The sequence below is a fragment of the Vipera ursinii genome (genome assembly GCF_947247035.1).
Source record: "Vipera ursinii genome assembly, chromosome: 3".
Taxonomy (NCBI): domain Eukaryota; kingdom Metazoa; phylum Chordata; class Lepidosauria; order Squamata; family Viperidae; genus Vipera; species Vipera ursinii.
The window spans coordinates 50,539,092-50,563,630 of record NC_139516.1 but is presented as its reverse complement, the minus strand read 5'-3'; the positions used below and the strand labels follow the sequence as shown (position 1 = coordinate 50,563,630).

The following is a 24,539-nucleotide window of genomic DNA, read 5'->3' as shown; positions in this document are numbered from 1 at the left end:
CAAGAAAGTCCAGTAGCCTCGTGAAAAAGCACCTTAGGTAAAAAAAAAAAAATTGGTGTCCCGTCGGGTTCTTATAACGGACGTGTGTGTTTTACGTCTCCACTCCAGTGGAAGCGGGCTCCCACGAGCCAGTCCCGATCGCGAGGAGCTTCCGAGGTCAGCCAGTTGCGGGGCTTGTGCGAACGAGGGAAGAGGTTAAGTTGCCAGACTTGATTTTGTCCCAAGCGCAGGGGAACTTTGCAGGGGGAACTTGGGGTGCCAGGCAAATCGTTTTACAGCTCGTTGCTCTGTAGTTTCAGTCTGCAAAGGACGAGGTGGGAAAAAAATCACTTTCATTGAAAAAAATAAGTGCTCGCCGGAATACTAAGGCCAAATGCAAGTCAAATACATTAGAACAGGGGTCTTCAAACTTGGCCCTTTTATGACTTGTGGACTTCAACTCCCAGAATTCCTCAGCCAGCTTTGCTGGCTGAGGAATTCTGGGAGTTGAAGTCCACAAGTCATAAAAGGGCCAAGTTTGAAGACCCCTGCATTAGAAGATACTAAGTATACATTCCTCTCTTTGGAGGACAGACGAGGAAAATGCAGATACTGCAGGGATTGTTTTCTCTCTCTCTCTCTCTCTCTTTTATTTTTGCTATGGAGAGTTCGCAATCCACCCAGGGGCGGGGTCTGTGGGAAGGCTAAAACGAGAACGAGATTACTCTTCCTTTTCAATTGAGTAAATATAGCAGAAAGATCCCATAGTTGAGCTCGCTCCTGCGAGACAGCGACACACACACACAAACTCTTGCCGAGAGAATGGAAATGCGATAGCGCACCCTTGTTTCGTGTTCCGATTTGCCATTCGCCTTTCTAGTAGTTTTTGTCTCTAGGTAGGAGGCGGGGCCAAGCCAGCTCCTCCATGCGATAGGGCATTTGCTTTGGGAGATGTGATGACGCAAAAGCGTCTGGCCATGTGACCGCAGAAGAGCACTTCCTGGTTGGATGCGGGCGGGGGGGGGGAAAATGGCTGACATCCCTGTAAGTCCTGGGATTACTCCCGCCGGACCGAGAATGGGACCCGGTCCGGCTGAAGGCGCGGACGCTCTTTTCGTGGCACTGAGCGCTGGTTTCACGGTGCTCAGCCACCCGCTGCTCTACGTGAAGCTTCTGGTGCAGGTGCGGTTTGGGGGCAATCCTCCAATTGCAGGTTTCGAAAGGCAGGAGATGGCTTGTTAGCTGGGTGGGAACCTGTGGAGTAGCAGCCCTAATAGTTCAGGGCCGACCGCCGCGGTGCGAGACGCCCCACGAAGGCAGTTCTTGGGGGATGCTCAACTCTTTGCTCCTGGGGTCTGTGGGTGATTTGTTATGAAGGGCTGGCTTTGTGAAAGAGGTGCCGATTTCCGTACAGCTGCTCTTTGGTGCGTTCACAGATAGCATAAAGGAATTTGGCTCCTTAGACTAATTGCTTCCAAAAAATATTTTTTAAAAAAAAAAAATTGGCAGCTTTAAGATGGGTGAACTTTGGGGGAGAATTAATCTTGGGAGGATTAAAAGAGGAGTTCACAGATCCTAACAGATCTGTTACTGTAATTTGGTGCGGGTGGATGAATGATATGAAGTAGTTTGCCATGGCTTTCTTCTATTGCCACTTTTCCCTTGAGTCCTGAGATTTACTGTAGCAGTGTGATCCTTTTGTTTTTGATTAAGTGCTTCAAATAACAATGAGATAATAGCAATAGGCAGATATCCCTGCCTTTGGAACGCTAGAGAAGATTTTTTTCCACTGGTGGTTCTTCTCAAGCCTGTTTATTAATGTGTTTTGGTTCAGAAATATTTATTTCAATGCAAAAGATAGAATTACAATGTGTCTGGTGTTCTTTTTTCCGAACTGTCTGGACTTGAGTATATCACTTAGCAAAAAGGAAAAACACACACAAAAGAATAACCAGTACTGTGGGCCTATAAATAAAGTGTGTGTGTGCATACATGCATGCACACCAGGTAGAAACTGGGAAACCATGAGTTCTATCCCTGTCTTAGACATGAATCTAACTGGATGACTTTGAGGCAATCACTCTCTCAGCCCTGGGAAGATAGCCATGGTAAACCACTTCTGAAAATCTTGCAAGAAAACTACAGGGACTAGTCCACACAATCACTGTAAAAAGATGTTGAGACTCTAGAAAGAGTACAAAGAAGAGCGACAGTGATGATTAGGGGACTGGAGGCTAAAACATATAAGGAACAGTTGCTGGAATTGGGCATGTTTAGTTTAATGAACAGAAGGGCAAGGGGTGACATGATAGCAGTCTTCCAATATCTCAGGGGCTGCCACAAACAAGGGGGAGTCAAGCTATTCTCCAAAGCGCCTGAAAGCAGGACAAGAAGCAATGGATGGAAATTAGTCAAGGAGAGAAGCAACCTAGAGCTAAGGAGAAACTTCCTGACAGTTAGAACAATTAACCAGTGGAACAACCTGCTTCCAGAAGCGGTGAATGCTCCAACACTGGAAGTTTTCAAGAAGAGAATGGACAGCCATTTGTCTAACATGGTACAGGGTTTCCTGTTGTGATTCAGGGTCAGCCTGTGGGTTTGGCAGTTGGGTCGGACGACTCAGAGGAGGAGGGGGGTGTTGAAGAGCTTGCTGATGAGAGCCCTCAGCCAGGCCCCTCCCACCTGGTCACGACGGAGACCCAGCTGTGTGAGCCTGACAGCGTGGATGAAGATGACCCACAGCTGGCCCTGTTCAAGGACGCCCGACGCAGGAGGCAGTCAATCAGGAGTAAACAGAGGAAGGCAATGGGGCACCTCGGAAGGAGGCAGAGAGAAGCCACGCCCTGAACTGTATAAAAGGGGAATGCGTGGGAGGGCTGGTTTGCTGAAGGCAACTGCTTGAATAGTTCCTGTTTCATAGCTCCTGTTTCATGGTTGGTGTCTTGTTTTGCTCTGTTTTATGTTAATAAATTTGGCAGGCTTAATTCCAGCCTCTTGCCGTTTGTAAAGGGGTTGTCCCTGCCTTTTCTGCAGGGCCGGTAGCAGGCTGGTACAGAACATTTCCTGCCTGAGCAGGGGGTTGGACTAGATGACCTCCAAGGTCCCTTCCAACAACATCATCACCATCATTATTATTAGTATTATTCGATTTGAAATTTAAAAAGAAGTGAATAGAGTAGGGGTTGAGAGTAACAAGGAGTGGCCCCTATCTGAGCTATAAAGCTATGGATAAAGTTCACTGGGGTGGAGATACTTGTAAGAAACTGGTGTTACTTTTTTTCCATTATTTTTTTTTAGGTTGGACATGAGCCACTGCCTCCAACTATTGGGAGAAATTTACTGGGGAGGAAAGTATTTTACTTCCCTGGATTTTTTACATATGGTGAGCATATCCTAATAAATACATTTGTCTGTAGGTCTAATGAGAATAATGTAACCAAGCCAAATAATGACTACATGATTGAACTCTTAAATAATACTATTTTATAATAATTTTGAAGACTTGTTTTAATGAAACAGTTTCTCTTATAAACATAAAAAAGGCATATTTAGGGGACAAAATTTACTTTCATGTTAGCTAAATTTAAGAGTCAGTTTTGCAAGCACAATAGTAAACAATTGCAGCATTATAACATATTAGGGCATTTTTCTTCTTTCTCCAACCATCTGAAGTTTTTAGTACCTTAAACTCTATAAAATTCCTTTCAAAATTTTTGCAAATAATAATCTAATCTTTTGGGTGGAAGGAGACAACATAGCCAAGCACGAGTTAAAGGAATCTTCATACTGTGACCTAACACTATAAAATCCAATGTAATTCTTAAAATCACAGTTGGAAGAATAGTTGAAAAAGCAAGGTTTTATCACACTTTTTACCATCTTAGTGTCACTGAATAGTTTAAATCCTAGCATGCACTATTATATATAGATATCCAGTCATCTGAATGTTAGGGATTTTGCAGAATGATGATGAAGTAACTTCAGTGTAATTTATTATCTCTAGCCAGGCACATTGTGGAAGTGGATGGGAAAATGGGTCTTTTCCGTGGTCTTTCTCCTCGTATCATCTCTAGCGTTTTATCTACCATAAACCGAGAACAAATGAAGAAGGTACAGTATGTCACATATTTGTTCTCTAATCTCTCTATGCTGAAAAGGCTACTTGTGAGGCCAAATTGTGTAATTAATGTCCAGGCCAACACTTTCTCACAGCTGAAGTTTCAGCTTCTGCATTTGCCTAGTTGGACTTTGGAAGGTTTGAAATTCAAAAACAGGAGCAGCAACAACAATAGCAACAACCCTTTTTGTTGTACAATAAAGCTGTTTACCAGAAGTAGTGAAATATTTTTAAAACCTGAGGTGTTGAACTTGAAAAACAGTGGCAGTAGCTGAACTCATAGAGGAACCCCTCAAAACACATTATTGGGTTTTGTTTTTAATGGTGTGAACTATTTCCTGAGTTCTCCAGCATTTTATGCCACAGTTGCATACTAATAGCCTTCCTGGACTATATTTCTTATTAAGGCACCATCAAGTTGCTTTAGTACATGCGGCTCTTTCAGCTGTCTCCTGTGGCTCCCAGTCCTCTGCCATGTGCAGTCCAAAAAAAAAAAAGTGGGACTAAAAAGTTCAACCAATCAATTCAAATATGCAGGGTAGGTGCATATCTTGCCTTGGCTCCACTCTTCAGTCAAACCCTGTTCTGCGCATGTATGCGCATGCGCACACATTTTTTGTGGCTCCCAGTTTTTCCTTTTGTGAGGGAACCGGTTCTGAGTGGCTCTTTCACTGTTTCAGGTTGCTGACCCCTGCTTTAGGACTATCCGAAAGTCTTTAACCTTGCAAGAATAATAAAGTGCTGGTCCTTTCTTAATGATCTTTTATTTCCTGTGAAGCCCTGTTAGTTTGACAATCCTTGGCCTGTCTTTGACAGTGGGACTGCTAATTTCACTTTTCTAATCGTTAATGACACATCCTCATTAAGTATGGGAGATGGATTAGTCCAAGGGTGTCAAACCGTCGGCCCACTGGCAGGTTGCATCAAACAGAGGCCGCGCCCACCCCAGCTTCAGCAATGCAAAAAAAGTTGTGATACGTCATGACACATCACGTGACATGGCGAGTTTGACACCCATGGATTAGTCTGTCTTGCCAAGACAATTTGGCCACCATCCACACCTACTTGCAAAGCTCCAAAACCTCAGCACTGTCTCATTCAACTGCAGATTATTGTATCCCTCCATTTTGTGCATTGCTTAGAAGATAAATTCTTCCATCTTTCTTCAACCAAGGTGTAGGCTTGTCCATGCTGTGATTCATGAGCAAGAAGCATCAGCATGTTTTTGAGTTGAACATTTTCAGAACAGGCAGAAACCTATGTTTCCACTACCCTGTTAATGTAGAATGGTGTGACTCAAGAGAAGGAAGGAAAGCAAAGTTGAATGATTCTCTTGGTTAAGGTCCTCACTACATACTACGGGTAATCCTCAACTTACAACTGGTCATTTAACAAAAGTTTGAAAGTACAATGGCCTCAGAAAGGATGCTTGGAGGGGAGAGGAAATCCTGTGGTGGACAGCAGAAATGAAGCTTGGATCTTTGGGATTTAAGTTTTTTCTTTCTTTCTGCAGCCCGCACACTAGTTCCATTATATGCATGGAGGAGAGGGAAAATATTGCAATGGGCTACAGAAAGGTCCTTCTTTGGCAGGCAACTCTTTTAGTCTGTCTGCTTAACAGCCAGTGTGATTGCTTAACAACCGCAACTGGGAGAGCCAAGATTGTAGTTTCTGAACGTCATGTAGGCTTCTCTGCTTCCCTCAACATCTGAGATTCCAGTCATAATTGTGGTCAAAAGTGAGGACTTTCTGTATATTGGATTATCTTAGTCCTGGTACTGGTTTCAGTAAAATTCAGTGAAGGTACAGTAAAATAATCACCCCCACATAGGTTCCAACACCTTGGAGGAAAAATAAGGTACAGATGTGATAACTTCTCCTCTCCTCAAGTCTTGGGAATATCACTGTTAGAAAGATGTCGTACATCAAATACTATATGTTTATCATAACCAGGTCTCTTGAGTATTGGTTTACTTTCTCTTTTATACCTCAGGCCTTCCCTCTAGAAGATACGGAGCATGTTTCCAATAAAGATGATATGAAAACATCTCTCAGGAAAGTGACAAAAGAGGTGGAACTTTAAAGCAAATTCTCATTGCTTAAATATTTTTTTATTTGGAAAGACTATATATTTTAACAAAAAAATTAAGAAGTTCAATATGAATATTGTATCCCCAAATCTTCTCTTTTCCAGTGTGATTAATTTGGAAAAAATTCTCAGAACCTTATGAGGTGGGAAAGATTATGTAAATAGTGTAAAATTAAGGATGCTAAGATTTCTCTTACTAAACTATTCAAATGCTAAATACTAAAAATGCTAATATGTTTTCCTCTAATTATTTTTAATAGACGTTACCTTGAGATTACTAAAAGTAGGACCAATCCTTTAGCATTCAGGAAGTTTAAAAATGAACTAACACTTTAAAATATTCCTGTAACGCACAGGTGAAAACTGAAACATTTCTCAAACTTATATACTGTAGTTTGATTCCCTTTTTCTCTTTCAACTTACCCCATCGTATATTTGCTGCCTGGGTACTTTGGGGTTCTCTTTGTCATCGTTGCAGCCTCTTTTTACAGGTAGTCCTGAAGTTATGAACATTCATTTAATGACCATTCAAAATTACAGTGCTGAATAAATAGTACTTATGCTCAGTCCCCAAGGTTACAGCCATTGCAATGCTCCTCCTAGCATGTGATCAAAATTCAGTCACTTGGCAGCTCATTCACTCATTTGCACTTCCTGCTAAGGGGATGCTTCAACTCTCCCCACCCACTTGTCTCCCCCCCATGTTTAGCCTTTTGGCCCCCTGTATTCAGCAGCCCCAGCCACCCTGTGCTCCACTGCCCAGCTAACCTCTGCCTTGCTACTCCTGCTGGTAACCCAAGCATTCCCAGGCTGCTGCTGGCTGCATAAGGTCATGTGCACCCATTTCCTTGTGTGAAACCTGGAGAAGAAGGCTCATGCGGCCATTATCTGCCTCACAAAGGGCCAGGCCAGGCATACTGCATAGGCAGTGAAAACAAGACAGTGGCAAAGGACACCTGGGTGGTGGAGTGCAGAGTAGCAGAGGCCTCAGAGTGCAGGAAGCCAAGGCCAGCTGGGACTGGGTTGGGATTTTCTGGGGCAGCTGCATTGCAGTTCAGAGACTTCTTGCAGCCCTAGAGTCATGTTGTGCCAAGAAACTCCTGGGCTGTGCAGTTCTGGAACTATTTGCCATCCCAGTAGGCAGGGTGCAGGGTGGCCAAAGGGGCATAATGGACAGTTGAAGGGGGTTGAAAGGTAGGCACTCCTTTATCTTGGAAAAACAGAGACTCAGTGCTGGGAGGGACCGAGCCAGGAATGGCTTGGATTGGGATGGGTCCTCCTAATGATTGGTGGAATTTGGCAAAAGGTAGTGCTGGGATTGCCATTACAAAGCAACGGCACTAAGCGCCCCATGTCATCAAGCTTTACGAGCATATTGATTACCAATGTAAATTCAGGTTCTGGTTACCGTCATAACTCAAGGACTATCTGTATCTGAATAGTGTACAATATATGACAGTCCTTTAGAGCAATAGCATAAGACATAGAGAATGACTTAGAGTAGCAGAGAAAGTATATTACTATATTCAGGGCGGCATATAAGTCCCAATAATAAAATAAATAAATATTCCGCGTAATCCAGCAAATACTTTTTTCAAATAAGAAACTAAGATAATTAAAATCTCATTATGGTGTACTGGTTGTGAGATGATTTGCTTAAGGTAAAAAAGTGCTCTATTTTCATATTTTCTCAGACTTGCCATGAGATGACGATGCAGTGTGTAACCCGAATTATTTCTCATCCACTTCATGGTGAGTTATGGAATCTGCTGTTGTCAAGTCCCATCTCCATTGAAACATTCATTTTGTGGTCTTTTCCCTATAAAATTATAAAAAATGTAATTCAAATTTATTTTATTTACGTATTTGCACATTTTCTCACTTGACTGTGACCAATTTTCAGTTCATTCTGAGCTAAATCAGTGGTTATCTGTCATGGATAGTGGTGTGCAAAATGTTTCAATCTGAAACATTGTATTCAATCTCAGCATAAATTATTTGGACATGAAATGGATTTAGACTACTACTCCTTTTTATTCAGAAGGGTCTATCCTGAGGTGGGATCACATCTGATGAAGTCCACGTGAGGTGTTTCGGCATCAGAATCTTTTGCATATCTTGTCCATATATTACCACAGATACCTCATAAGTTGACACCCCATGACACCACACTAATCACCTGTAATTGAATAGAACTGAAGATCTATTGAAAACAAAGGAATTGGCAGGACATACAAATAACTAGATTATTATTTTTTTTCAAAAAATCTATATGCCTTGAAGATTAGTCTGAAGATTAGTCCAAGCTTGCAAAAAGGTCCTTTTTGCCTGAAATATTTGTTTTTAAAACTTTGCCTACTCTTCTTCCCTTCTCTATCCACTTAACTTCCACTTTCCTGGTGCTATTCCCCTTCCCTTCTTCTTCATATCCCTTCTGTTTTTGCTGTTTTTACTGGAAGCAAGGAGGTGTATGAGTTTGTAGGTATGTGTTTGTGAGTTTGAGTGTGTAATGGTTTTATATGCAGCTGGGAAACTTACTGATTTTATAATCAGGTGTCCTGCTTTACAGACAATATTATAATAAGTTGTTAAAATTTGTTGGTATATATTTTGTTCCTATCTATTTTTCCTGTGGTAAATATCCTTAAATTCAGAGTCATCTTCATATCTATAAATATTATATTTTTAATATCAAAAGAAGTAAGGCTCCGAATTCCCGGTCTCTAGGAATACAAGCTGTTGTTACTACTTTTGCAGATAATTGTTTTAAGTTTCCAATAATCATCTGATAGATCTCTGTGGGAAGAGAATTCTGAATTCCAGAGGCCTATAGAATGTTTCAGTTGAAACTCCTTTTGCTATTATGAATCAGTCAATTTTGGGATATTTTCTCAGTATAAAGATATGTAAGTGAGCTACTTCAATATCCATATCTCTTGTTCTTTTTCTTCTGAAGTAATATCTATGCGCTGTATGGTCCAGTTCGTAGGACGAGAAGTGAAGTACAGGTGAGATCTTCTTAAGATTTTATAGCTCAATCTGAGAATAATAACAAGGAGATTTGTAGTATTGCACTGGCCAGTAGTAATAAAAATATTTGATCAATATCAATATTTATTTCTAAGAAATATATATGTTTCTTTTCCTGTTGTTGAAGAATACTGGCAGCAATGCGGTAATTTACTTTAGGCTGAAGAGGTGTAAGAGAGCACTTCGACCCAGATCTAATGGTTTTCCTTTGTCAGCAGCAATATTATTAGTTCAGTCAAGACAATTTGGAAAGAAGAAGGACTCTTGGGATTTTTTGTGTAAGTAAGTCTATCCTAATTGCCAGTAAATTTAATTAAGCTTGTACTTGCTGTGTTGTGGTATAATAATAATAATAATAATAATAATAATAATAATAATAATAATAATAATAATAATAATAATAATAATTTAATTTCTATACCGCCCTTCTCCCGAAGGACTCAGGGCGGTGTACAGGGCAATACAATAAAATACAACATACAAAAATTTAAAAAAATATTAAATATTACAGCCCAATTCAATACATTAATACAATAACATTAAAATACCCCTAAACCCATCAGACCAGGCCGGCTTGTTCAAATAAATATAGGATCAAGTCTCACACCACTGAGAAGAATCAGCTCTTGTTCAGAACAACCATCTTTCCTTAACTGTTATAATTCAGTTTAAAGTTCAGAATTGTTTATTAAAAGTGTATTACATGTGCTAATACCTTCTGGCATTATATAAAAGAGAGAAAGAGATAATACTTGACAATTTCTTGTTTCTCATGGTCAGTCACAACTCAGGTTTCACATAAAAATAATGATCTCTCATAAAATAATTGGACTTGGGACTTTCCCCTTCATAAAGTTCCTGGATATATTTTTGAAGAATTGCAAAACCTGTTCAAGCACAATGAATTATTAGGACTGATTCAAACTGGGAGATTATAAATCTGTTTCTGCAGTTACGTTTTAATCAGTGCTAAATTTAACTTTTTTTACTTAATGATATATAGTATAAATCAGTAAAGATTTTTTTGAATTAGGAAATAAACATCATTGTAGTAAATCAGGAATACGATCAAACTATACATTTCCTGGTCACCTGTTAAGATTTGCATCTCTTATGATTGGCTTTTTCTTAAGATTCTTAAAAAAAAACCTCTTAATTGATTCTACTTTAAATTTTCTGAATGGCCCAAATCCTTTCTCTTAACAACAGAAAAATGTTAAAATATTGTATAATACAATATTATAATGTTGTATTATAAAATGAAGTGAGAGATCTGGGTTGTTGTAGAGCAGACATGTCAAACACAAGGCCCGGGGGCCGGATCCGGCCCACGAAGTGGTTTCATGCGGCCCGTGAAGCCATCCTGGAAACAGTGAGGGAACGGCCCCCCGCTGCCTTGGCCCTGGCCCAGAGACCTTCCTCCTGCCAGAGACCCTCAGATCTGCCCCACTCCTGCCCGGGCCCCCATAGGCACCCTTGATGCAAACCATGTAGAGCTGGCCATGCCCACCCAGTAGGCCATACGCACTCTAGCCACGCCTACCCAGTAGGCCATGCCCACCCTGGCCACGCCCACCCGGCCCCCTGAGGGCAACCGCAATGCTGATGCGGCCCTCAATGAAATTGAGTTTGACACCCCTGTTGTAGAGCTTAAGGCACAAAGCCAGTTGGGTGGCCTTGGGCTAATCGCTCTCTCTCAGTCCTTGGAAGGAGGCAATGCAAACCACTTCGGAAAACTTGCAAACAGAAATGAGCAACTTTTAAATAGCACACTGGTAGCTTTCTTCCAAGGTACGCGGTGGCTCAGTGGGTTAGGACGCTGAGCTTATCGATCAGAAGGTGGGCAATTTGGCGGGTCGAATCCCGAGTGCCGCATAACAGAGTGAGCGCCTGCTACTCGTCCCAGCTTATGCCAACCTAGCAGTTCGAAAGCACGTAAAAAATGCAAGTAGAAAAATAGGGATCACTACGGTGGGAAGGTAACAGCGTTCCGTGCGCCTTTGGCGTCCAGTCATGCCGGCCACATGACCACGGAGACGTCCTCGGACAAGCGCTGGCTCTTCAGCTTTGAAACGGAAATGAGCACCGGCCCCTAGAGTCGGAAACGACTAGCACGCACGTGCGGGGGAACCTTTACCTTTACCTTTACCTAGCTTTCTTCCAATAATCAAATGAAACCAGAACAAAACAGTATATAGAACCAAGACAAATGTTAGATATTCAGTTTATAAGGAATTACAGTATTAAAATATGTCATTGCTATTGTTCACTTCCTTAATAATTCCCCTTCTGTTCATTTCCTATCACATTATCACTGTTGGAAAGTCTTTTGAGAGGATGTACAGGTAAAACTCAAAGAATTAGAATATCGTGCAAAAGTTCATTTATTTCAGCAATGGAATTTAAAAGGAGAAACTAATATATGAGATAGACTCATTACATGCAAAGCAAAATAGTTCAAGCCGTGATTTGTCATAATTGTGATGATTATGGCGTACAGCTCATGAAAACCCCAAATCCACAGTCTCAAAAAATTTGAATATTGTGAAAAGGTGCAATATTCTAGGCTCAAAGTGTCCCACTCTAATCAGCTAATTAAGCCATAACACCTGCAAAGGGTTCCTGAGCCTTTAAATGGTCTCTCAGTCTGGTTCAGTAGGAAACACAATCATGGGGAACACTGCTGACCTGACAGTTGTGCAGAAAACCATCACTGACACCTTCCATAAGGAGGGAAAGCCTCAAAAGGTAATTGCAAAAGAAGTTGGATGTTCCCAAAGTGCTGTATCAAAGCACATTAATAGAAAGTTACGTGGAAGGGAAAAGTGTGGAAGAAAAAGGTGCACAAGCAGCAGGGATGACCGTAGCCTGGAGAGGATTGTCAGGAAAAGGCCATTCAAAAGTGTTGGGGACTTTCACAAGGAGTGGACTGAGGCTGGAGTCAGTGCATCAAGAGCCACCACACACAGACGGATCCTGGACATGGGCTTCAAATGTTGTATTACTCTTGTCAAGCCGCTCCTGAACAACAAACAACGTCAGAAGCGTCTTACCTGAGCTAAAGAAAAACAGACCTGGTCTGTTGCTCAGTGGTCCAAAGTCCACTTTTCTGATGAGAGCAACTTTTGCATCTCATTTGGAAACCAAGGATCCAGAGTCTGGAGGAAAAATGGAGAGCCACACACTGCAAGATGCTTGAAGTCCAGTGTGAAGTTTCCACAGTCTGTGTTGATTTGGGGAGCCATGTCATCTGCTGGTGTTGGTCCATTGTGCTTCATTAAGTCCAGGGCCAACACAGCCGTCTACCAGGGGATTTTGGAGCACTTCATGCTTCCTTCCGCAGACGAGCTTTATGGGGATGCTGACTTCATTTTCCAGCAGGACTTGGCACCTGCCCACACTGCCAAAAGCACCAAAACCTGGTTCAATGACTGTGGGATTACTGTGCTTGATTGGCCAGCAAACTCGCCTGACCTGAACCCCATAGAGAATCTATGGGGCATTGCCAAGAGAAAGATGAGAGACATGATATCGAACAATGCAGAAGAGCTGAAGGCCGCTATTGAAGCATCCTGGTCTTCCATAACACCTCAGCAGTGCCACAGGCTGATAGTTTCTATGCCACGCCGCATTGAGGCAGTAATTGCTGCAAAAGGGGCCCAAACCAAGTACTAAGTACATATGCATGCTTATACTTTTCAGAGGTCCGATATTGTTCTATGTACACCCCTTGTTTTATTGATTGCATGTAATATTCTAATTTTCTGAGATTGTGGATTTGGGGTTTTCATGAGCTGTATGCCATAATCATCACAATTATGACAAATCATGGCTTGAACTATCTTGCTTTGCATGTAATGAGTCTATCTCATATATTAGTTTCCCCTTTTAAGTTGCATTACTGAAATACATGAACTTTTGCATGATATTCTAATTTTTCTAGTTTCACCTGTAAATAGGAACATGCCAACCTAAATGGTAATATGCTGTACATTCCATAAAAACCAGGGTATTTTAATCTACAAACAGTTTGCATACCTGGAAGCTAATTTCCAGGAAATTTTTTCTGGAAAGAGAGATGAAAGGCATAAAGAAGATAATAATCTATCTCTTGGCTAGTGAGTTTTTACATTGGCAGAATGCAATATGAAAAAGGGTCTTTTTATCCACTGTATCCTGCCTGGCACAGAGTAACCAACAAAGGGGTAACATCTAAAGTATATGTACTAGTATTAGCAGTTAATTAGAAAATAGGCTAGGCGTTAGCAAGAATATGGCTTTCAAAAAGTATGGACTCTTGGATGGTTGAGTTAAAATGTTTCTGTTGCAGTTAAATATAGGCACATACATAATTAGTGACTGTAGTTTCCTATAGATATAGATATGATACTAAATAGCTCTCACTCATCTTCATAGCTTTCTGCATGCGCTAAATTATTTACTATTGCTGAATTAATTAGTACATATTTATGATTAGTTTTCCAATGCATGTTGTTGTGTATCAGATTTCTTTGTCTCTGTGCATTAACATTTGGCCTGGGGTTCATTCTTTCTTTTCTTTCCTCAATATGCATTAGAGCATTTATGAAGTTCTAAGATCTTGTATCTTTCATTTTCTTACTACATGCCTTGGGACTTGATTTAGTCCCTAAGCTCTCTCTAGGTTGGTTTTTTTTTGTATTCCAAATAGAAATTTCATGTGTATAATCTTTACAGACTTTACTATTATTGTTCTCCAAATTGTATGAGGTTAATTTAAGAGTATTTTTATTTAATATTTCCTCTTATTCTTTTCTTTTCCCTCAGAGGTTTAGTTCCTCATGTCCTAGGTGACCTTATTTTTCTGTGGTGTTGCAACCTTCTGGCTCATTTTATCAACACTTATGCTGTGGATGACAATGTGAGTGATGACCTTCCTAATCTTATTGGGCTCCATATTTTTCCCCCCAAAGATGCAGTGTGCTTTAGTGAGTAAGACCTCAGGCTGCTCCCAGCTAAGGTGCACATTCATACCTCAGCCATGAAAATTCATTTTGAACCAGTCATGCATCCTCAGTCCAATCCACCTCATATATGTGATGGTTGTGAGGATAAATAGACATCAGCATGTACACTTCCATACAAGCCTGGGAGAAAGGGATATAAATCTAATAAATAATTCATGATGATATTGAAGAAGAAACTGGATTGGAAGAAACCATATTTTCACTAGCTTGAGTATTATTGTACAACAGTCATTTCCTTTTGGCCATTTTTTTAACGCTGGCAGCTTTCCCATATTCACTTACTATTGTTATTTTTACAGGAAGTAAACTAAGTCTAAGGAAAAACAAAATCTATTTAACATTGAAAGCTGTTTCCTAACTAATAATAAAATTTGGTACTTCTGGATATTGATAAGATTCAAATATTGAATGACTTAATTTTATTATACTCAAGTAGGGTCTTCTTCTAATTGATCGCTTGGCTTTTTTCCTAATAAAATTATAGCTGCATTGGGTTTTTTCACCTCTTATGAGCCTGAAATATATTTTTATTTATTTTTTTTAATTTTAATTCCATTTATATCCCGCCCTTCTCCGAAGACTCAGGGCGGCTTACAAGCTTAGCAGTAGCCTTCATTCTATGTATATGCCTGCTTATTAGGGCTTTCACACACACCCCAAGCGGCATTATTACAAAGTCAGCTTATTGCCCCCAACAATCTGGGTCCTCATTTTACCTACCTGGGAAGGATGGAAGGCTGAGTCAACCTTGAGCCTGGTGGGATGCGAACCTGCACTAATTGCAGGCAGCTGGTGTTACTTAAGGAGGCATTAGCCCACTGCTCCACCAAGGCTCTGATGCCATTCCTTCTGAGAGTCAGTTACTGATGAGGTTGCTATTGTGCTAAGACTTCTGCCAGGATCTTTGCACATTCCCTAGCATTTATTGTCAAATGTTTTCCTGTATTCATCTAACACCTGTGTTGCCGTGGGCTCCAAGATACCTTGGATTTGGATTATTGTTGTTTTTTCTTACAGTTCAACCAAGCTTCTGTCATTCGGAGCTACACTAAGTTTGTGATGGGGGTATGTAAGATTTGTGCCTTTTGAAATGTGTATAGCTGTATGTACCTGATTCATTGCTCTTGTCGCTCCTCCCTTCGTAATATCTTGGGACTGCAGTTTCCAGCCCTATTCTCTGAATTGGGGGGAAAAACAGAAGTCTTGGCAGCACTTTTCCAACTAACAAATTTTATTAAAACGCATAAGCTTTTGTGAGCTGTAGTTCACTTCATCAGATGGTTGAGTGACTTGGTATACATATAATATAAAATGAGGTATTGGGAAAGAGAGAGAGAGGAAAACAGGTTAATTACACAGATGAAGGTTTAGGTGTGAGACAGATTACAAATACCTCATCAATTGATAATTGTAATATGTAAAAAAAAAACACCCATTGTGTTGAGCTCTTTTGAGGCGGCTTGAAAACCTTTTGATCTGTGTGAGTTCAGCAACCTCAGAAAGATCCATCAAACACAAATGGTTACAGGAGGCCAAGCCTTTTCCTTTCAGGTCTCTGCTTGGATGGTTCAGTTCCATGTGATTGGAGTTCTGACAACGGAGAAATTGACTTATGTCCCACTCCCCTGCTACCTTATCCAGCCCTGTTAGTCTTGGTATCAGGTACCATTGCTGAGCAAGCAGATGGGGGGCAGCTCCATGTAATTGGAGTTCTGGTAGAAAAAGAGTCAGCTCCCCACGCGTGCTTCTCTCCTTACCCTTACAAGGCCTAGCTGTCTGGAAATGGCAGCTCCCATCTCTGCCTGCGTCATAAATCACATCATAAATGAGATATCAATGATCATTTGCATGGCAGACATTATAAAAAAAAATGGAAAACACTAACCCTGGAATAACTTAACGACAATATCAGTTTCCATCTCAGTTGGCGGGGAATAAGACAAAAGCAACATTGTGATGGCCTATCTTCAGAACAGTTAGCGAGAAATCTTTGTGCTGCAATTAATGAGAACTGGAGATATATTTCCAGATGTAGATATCAACAGAAAAGTGTAGCTGTAATACTAAATATTGGTAACTCTTTAAGTGTAGGCTTTTTTTTAAATTTACAATCGTTTCTGTGGTCTGCTGAGTTGGTTATATGTATATTACTGCATTAATATGTAACCCAATTCTAGTAAAAAATAGTTTAGCTGGTCCTTTCCAATTTCTTCTGTATAAAACCTTCTTCTACCTCCTCTCTCTCTCTCTCTCTCTCTCTCTCTCTGTGTGTGTGTGTGTGTGTGTGTGTGTTTTCCTTAACAGTGAGGAATAAAAGGAATGCCTCAGATATTTCTTTGTTACAGATTGCCGTGAGCATGTTGACATACCCTTTTCTTCTTGTGGGTGATCTCATGGCAGTGAACAACTGTGGGTACGTGATATTAATCCCCACCCCTCCATCCAGCAAATACAGTTTAATCTCTCCAGTGAAAATTTAGTGGGCAGATAAAAGACTTTAAGTCTTGTATGAATAAAGAAAATCAGTGCTACCTTCCTGTCTTCTTTGTCAAGAAAGAAAAAAGAACCAGAGAGAGAGAGAGAGAGAGAATAGACTTTATATTATATGGATAGATTTGAAATCAGTGAAGGAAGAAAATAACCTGGTTGTATATGCGTCTGGTTTGTGTTTGGGGAAAACATTATTTTTGTCAACTATTTGCATTTTTAATTTAATAAACATAAAGCATATAGACTTTCTTTGCAAGTATATTTCAAATTTATAAACATTGTCAGTTATCAAATGACAGAAAACTTGAAGAATTTCTTATCCTATCAATTTGTGCAAAATCTAACCATAGACTGCACAAGTAATATATTTTTCAGATAATTTCCTTTCTTTTTTATAATTTATTTTAGAAGTGCAGTCAGAAAAAAGATAAGGGAGGTATAAAAAGAAGAAAAGAGAAAAAGGAAAAATTAATAGAAAGGAAATTTATAGGCCTTATAAAATCAGCTATAACATTTCAAAATTACATGATATAAATCTGCCTGCTTCAGTTCAATGTAAAATATTTAGTATTTTAGGTCAGTGTTAAAATTAGTCAATATTAAACTTTGGTCAGTATATAATAATTGTCAACCATAACCAGCATGAGTCAAATTATAAAATAACAGGCTGAGATTTTCAAAATTGAAATTTCTGCCTAATCCAGAAAATGGGCAAATCTAGGAGATTGTAGAAACTTCTTATGTTCGGAAAAGCACAAGCCAGTTTCTTTCTAAGGCAAAAACATGCTTTCTTCTGCAGCAAACACACCCGTTGCCACATATGCCTTACTTTGTTACTTTTTCTGTCTCAGTACTGGGTCATGTGTATGTTCTCCTCTGTGACAGCTTTCTTTGCTATGTAGGTTACGTGCTGGACTCCCTCCATATGCACCTGTGTTTTCTTCTTGGATTCATTGTTGGAGACACCTTAGTGCTCAGGTGAGCATCATTCTTTCTCTGAAGTGGATACTACCCCATGTAAATAATTCCATCTTTCTTTTTTCTTTTCTTTTCCTTTCTTTCTTTCTTTCTTTCTTTCTTTCTTTCTTTCTTTCTTTCTTTCTTTCTTTTTACTATTCCTTATCTTATTTTGAATTACAAGCACATAAAATCAAGCAGCAGATAAAATGGTCCTCTTGTTTACTGTGAAAAAGATTGCCTTCCCTCAACTTTTATTTTTACATTTTTCTTCCTTTAGTCTTTAAAAGGTCCTTGAGTCTTTTCCCAGTGAAGGGAGTTTACAATACCTGGGTTCTTTATACGTGTTATATTAAGTAGGGATTTCCTAGACATGTATAGGCAAGAAAAGATGGGGATCCAGTTTTAAATTTTGCTTTGCTTCTTCTAAAAAACACTAGTTTTTATTGAAAATCAAGGCTCTTGCTTTAACTTACCTGTGCATCAAAATAGTCTTATAACTTTTTACATATTAATTGGTTCCTGTTTTCCTTCTCTCCTTATACTTTTATACACTTGAGATTATTAGTTGCATTTTTCTAATTGTATATATCTCTAGCTTTATTTTAATCCCAACCATCACATCATTATTTGTCTTTATATGTTTTATTTTCTATAATGTTTATATTGTCAGTTCAATGGTGTTTTTCAGCATGTATTGAGAAGTGCAAGCAGGAACATTCTATAACTTTATAAACATTTTTTTTAAAAAAATTATATCTTCAGAACATATTATCAAATGATAACTTGATTCTTGCAGCTTTGAATTCTGCTCATTCTCCCCCCTCCATCATTTGTTTACACATACCCTAAATATATATTGTACCTAAATAGAGGCATCAGTCTACCATTTTTTTACGTGTCGTGATAGCGTTCTCCATGCAATAAGATTTCATTCTTGTTTCCTCTCAAAAGTTTATACAAACAGAAATATTTGAGACTTAAGGTTATTCATTGGAAGGAACAGTGTTTCATTTTCATGTCTAGTAATCTTGGACAGATTTTTGCAAGTGAAAACAGATTCTGTGTTGCCTATGTCATTGTGGTGCAGAATAAAAACTAGAGAACTATATCACATTATAGGTTAGTCAGTAACTAAGTTAATCCTATCCATTGCATGTTGATGAATATTCTTCTGCTATTCCTTGAGATTTGTAACCATTGATACAGTATATTTGTTCAAAAAACCAAAAAGTGACACATTTTAAAATAAACTTTAACGATGTATCTCAACCTGTCCAAGGTTTTCTATTCATCGTACATAGCAAGAACGTGAAACTGATTTTATATTCAGTATAAATCTACAAAAAGAAAAGCATTATGGTACATTTGAGAAGTCTCTCATTCTAGCGCTCCGACTCTCATAACAAAAAAGGTATATATTTTTTAAATTGAGTTTCTGTAAAACCTTTTAAAAACCACTGTTCAGAACCAAAGAGTTTTTGATTCCTTGTCACTGAATCTGGTTCACTTAATGTCTTATTGTAGTGCTACCTAAAAGGATAATAAAAGAGTGTTTTAAAAGCTTCTAAATAGCTAGTGTGGAGAATTATTTTGCCCTCATGGAGGCTTTGGGAAGCTTTCATTTGAAATCCTACTAGGAACAGAGAAGAGACAGATCAGACACTAAAATGTGAAGAAAAAAAAGCCTCCAGGGGTTGCCACTGAAAATAAATGTGTGTTCCGTGTGAATTGAGTCTCTAGGCAATTTCATTTTTCTGGCTGACGTCATCCTATAATAGCATTAGATCTGCTTTCTTCCATCGATATTCAAAAAGTTAAAACTTTTGTCTCACCCCACCACGTATTTTTTTTACACATATATATTCCTGTGCTTGCTGAGCCTGAAATTCATAGCCAGGTATTAATAATAATAATAATAATAATAATAATAATAATAATAATAATAATAATAATAATAATAATAATAATAATAATAATGGTGTTGGAAGGGACCTTGGAGGTCATCTAGTCCAACCCCCTGCTAAGGCAGGAAACCCTATACCATTTCAGACAAATGGCTGTCCATTTGTGGTCTCTCTGTCTCTGTGATTATTGCAGTTCTTGGTTGATCAGCAAGAAGTTGCAGCGGATCTTAATAAGCCATTTTCGATAACGTTTTCCTCTCCATTCTCCAGGGGCAACTCTTCAGAGGTTCCAGCCTACTTTTTCGTAGAGCATCCACACCAGCAACTTTTTTCACTGACTAATTTCATTTGGGAGAAAGAAGCAAACTTAGATCCTTGTCGAAGAAACTCTAAAGCAGCTTGTTTTTACCATCCTGTTTCATTTGTAAAATGAAAGTCTTTCAGCAGTAAGAACAGCCCATTTCAGTAAGCTTAACAATAAAAAGTTCAGATATTTCTGGCCAGATCTTGCCTGCCAGACGAAGGGGACAGTGCTGGTCAGACCTTAGATCAAAGGGGCAGCCCGAATAATGATAACTTTTCAGCTTTTGCATAGTCATGGCTTTGCAGGATATAAGCTCAGTAAGAAGCTGATTTACATTTTTCCTTAAATAAGATCTAAGATGGAATGCAGATTCCCCCCCCCCCTTTAGTACCATTAGAGAAAACAGCTTAAACTTTATCTCTTTATCAGCTTTGGTTTTTGCCATGTTATTAGTCTACATATTAAATCCAAATGATGTTGGAATACCTTTCTTTCCTAACATTTAGCAAAACCACAAAAACTCCTAATACTGAATTTTTAAATCATGATATGTATAAACCTGATTGTTTAGCTATTGTAATATCTCTAGGCAGATTATTTTGCATCACCTATTTTTTTTCAGTTGAAAAAAAGGCACTAAGCCATTTTACCTACATTTCAACTTCTTAAGTAAGACCTTAAACCCTAGGGTAGAATGGGTTATTTACATGGATCTATTCAGAATTTTTTTTATTTAGTATTGATTATAAATTTAAGCTTGATAGGTAGTTCTCGACTTATGACCACAATTGAGACTCAGAATTTCCATTGCTAAGCAAGGAAGTTATTAATTCAGTTGTGCCTAATTCCACGATCTTTTTGCGATGGTTGTTAAATGAATCAGTGCAGTTGTTAATGGAATCATGCAATCGTTAAATGAATTCAGCTGTCCCCATTGACTTTGCCTGTAGGAAGCCAACTGGGATGGTTGCACATGGCAATCACATGACACCAAAACTGGTTGCCAAGTCCCAGAATTTTGATCACATGACCATGGGGATGCTGTCATGTAAGTGTGAGGACATAACTCACCTTTTTCAGTGCTGTTGTAACTTTGAACAGTCACTAAACGGATATTTGTAAATCAAAGAATACCGGTATATGTTGTGATTAAGGAAGAATTCTGTGATAATGAAAACTACAGAGCCCTTAGTACAAGAAAATGTCATGTAGGTAGGATAGTAGAGTTGTGCTAGTTCTCATGTCATACAGAGACATTCAAATTTTTTTGATACTAAGATTCAGTACAGCTGCAAAGATAATACATCTGACAATAACAATTATCACCCCTGTAAGTCACCATTTTGGGGTGGTGTCCGACCAAAGGAAAGTAGTAAAGTTTTGTTAGAGCCAAAAAAAGTACTTTACTGAATACCATGAGCAGTATTTCTCCTGGTCAGTAACGTTATATAAATATGAAATAATGTTGCACCACATTACTGCTTTTATTTTTGATAAAAGCTTGGTTGGGTAGGGGTGTCTACTGCAGATCACTTATTCCAGCTAAGCAGCATTGGTATTGTGAACGCTTAACTCATAGTTAACTTTTCTAGTATTTACTTCAGAGTGTAAGTTTACTGATTCAAAATTCACTGAATTCAGTTGGAATGGCTTTTGAACAAACCTCTACAGGATTGCACTGTTAAGATAGTTTTATTACTGAGCTGTTCCTAATATTTAAACAGTTTACCCTTACTTACAATTCCTACAATCAAATTACTCATTATATTACTTTTCGCTACAATGAGACCTGTCAATTAATGTGAATCCCACTTTTAGCAGCTTTGCAAATAGTATAGCGAATATATATTTCTGATGAAGGAGTATCTTTTTTACCAATTAAATATTCTTGCCTGCTGACAAATTATCATATTCAAATTACTTACGTTAATAGTCTTAAATAGAGCCAAAAGAACACTGAGTACTGTAAATGAAAGTGAGAATTCATATGGCTTCAGTTCTAAATTTTATACAGTTAAATCATGTGTATCACAAAGGTAAGAAAAAACTTTTCAAATTGCAATCATGCAGGAGATACAACAAAGAGAATATGGAAATTACACTGCTTTGTCTTTTTGGTGCTACTGTAAACCCGAATTGATGTTGGTCTTTGGGAAGCTTGACTAAAGAATGAAAATGTAACATTGGGATTCTGAAGAACACTAATTCATTGTGCAATATGATTAGTGAAAATGTTGCTTAGCAAACTGTTCCAGCTTTATCTATACATAGAAGAAAATCTTGTTTCCATCTAGTGTTGCTGTAAATAGAGACAGTGATTGTATCCCACTTAGCTTTGATGGTAGGTTTATGTTTTCTGCATGTGTGTATGTATTACTCAGTAACTCCCAAATGGATGTGAACTGGCTTCAGGAAAGTGTTGAAGTGTTTTCTGGGTCAGGAGCCAAGTGCATTAATTTTGTAACTTTCATACGAGGGCAATTCAGAAATAAACCTCCATTTGGTTATCAATGACACACTCACAGATACAGAACTTTTATTATACACATTAGAAAACTACATTATATTACCTTTTGACATAATTTGCCATTCAAATTGAGGGACTTGTCATAACGTCTTACGAGGTTTGAAATTCCTTAGTAGTTGCTTGGCACCAAATCTGAGCTATGGGGGGGGGGGGTTGATCAAAAACATCCCAACGGAACTGCTTCAAAAGTTCTTGGGTACATCTAGTGGTGTGTGGGCGAGCGTTACCATGAACCAAGCACCACACCAGAAGTGGTGCCATAGAAAATCCCGCCAAATGTGAAGATGCCAAAGGAGTACTGCTAGTAAAGTTCATGGAGCGTGGTTTGACCATCAGTGCTGACTTCCGGTGTGGTGTTGGTTCACAATAATGCCTGCACACCGCTAGACACACCCAAGAACTTTTGAAACAGTTTTGTTGGGATGTTTTTGATCACACACCCCCATAGTCCAGATTTGGCGCCAAGCAACTAGCACTAAGGAATTTCAAACCTTTTAAGATGTTTTGACAAGTGCCTCAATTTGAATGGTGATTATGTTGAAAAATAATGTAATGTAGTTTTCTAATGTGTATAATAAAAGTTCTGTATCTCCGAGTGTCTATCATTGATAACTAAAAGGAGGTTTATTTCTGAATTGCCCTCATACAATGATGGTATGTCTATTTTGTCATTGTTTTTCTTGGTATTTTCTTTTAACCCCGAAAGGAACCTGTTCACAATCTCTCACTTTAGAAAAGTTGTAGGAATTCTTTAAAGGGGATGAAATTTGTCTTCCAAATGTAGTGGCCCAGAAGTTTTATTTTATCATCATGATCTTTTGAACAGATATATTTGTCTTGATGATTTGGAGATTACATCTGAAAAACATATTGTGTAAGCATTTGGCACAATTTATTGAGGAACAGTTTTTATGGTATCTAGAAATGCAGGTGCTTCCATAGCTTCTGATCTTCGCCAAAATTTTAAAGTTGTGTATGTCAAAATAAATGTACAGTTACAGTAAATTAATTCAAAGCTTATCTGACATCTGTTTGAAAATAAAATGTGAAAATGACCTCAACTATGTTAATATTGCTTGTTAATGTAAATAAGTAAATTAATTCAAACTTTACTTGACATTTGAAAAATAAAATGTGAAAATGACCTCAATGGTGTTAATGTTGCTTGTTAATCTAAGTAGGTTTGTAGTTTTTAATTTTAAATTCAGCTAGTCAAGAAAAAATTGCACCTTTGAATCTAGTTCCTTCTGCCTCTTGTATCAAGCTGAGAGTATAAAATCCAGCTCTAATCAGATGAATTAATCTCAAATTAAATATTCATTTTGCTTTATAGTATTGTCCAAAAGCAAGCAAAATGCTTTATTTTAACTTTCCATTCTATTCAAACCATCTTAAGGTGGTTCTTGTCTCTTGTCCTGAATTAGATGTCGTAGCTGATGGTATTGTTTTAAGATAATGATAAGTGGATTCAGAATACAGGCCAAGAAAGAAGTAAAATTTTGAAGGCTTTTTTTTTCCTAAGTGATAGGATGGGATTTTTTTCTCAAATTCTTTAGCAAGTAACTTCTAGAATGAGGATTATTTTAAAGAGAATGGTGATATTTGATATCCTGATTCTATTGCAATATTTTTTAAAAATATGGATTGAACAAGTAGGTCCCAATTCTTATTTTATTCATTTATACATTCTTATCCATGCTATTTTTGGACAGAATTTTAAGTCAAGGTTATCCCTTTTATATAATCTTAAAAATCTTTTAGTGTGTTTTTAGTTTTGTCAAACTTGTTAATCGTGAAATGTGCAAATTGAGCTCAGCCATGATGTAGAGTTATATGAGTTATGAACTACGTGTCTTTAAAAGATACCAGTTTATTACATACTTACATAGATTAAATGCTTTTATAGTTAGGAACACAATTCTATTTATATTTACTCTGAATTAAATTGTATTGACTACAATATGAATTGCTCCTATGAAAGCACATACTCTTATAAGCAAAATATGAGCTGATAAAACCGCAGTGAAGGTCATACCTATGTCATGCAATGAGTCATTAACATTAGACAAATTATTGTCTCTTAGCCTCTCTTAGCCTCAATCAGTACCCACTTTTTGAGTCAGAAAAGTGTCA

At 38.4% G+C, this 24,539-nt stretch overlaps 1 protein-coding gene across 1 annotated transcript; it reads left to right on the top strand.

Moving 5' to 3' along the window:
• Positions 1-1,012: 1,012 nt before the first annotated feature.
• MTCH1 (mitochondrial carrier 1) lies at positions 1,013-23,550 on the top strand. The gene is made up of 12 exons (XM_083359879.1): positions 1,013-1,161; positions 3,277-3,361; positions 3,983-4,089; positions 6,090-6,167; positions 7,880-7,937; positions 9,142-9,193; positions 9,434-9,493; positions 14,022-14,115; positions 15,239-15,286; positions 16,567-16,634; positions 17,614-17,689; positions 19,846-23,550. Exons 1-12 carry the CDS (start codon positions 1,057-1,059, stop codon positions 19,915-19,917), a joined length of 903 nt encoding a protein of 300 aa, XP_083216005.1. The 5' UTR covers positions 1,013-1,056; the 3' UTR covers positions 19,918-23,550.
• Positions 23,551-24,539: the final 989 nt, after the last annotated feature.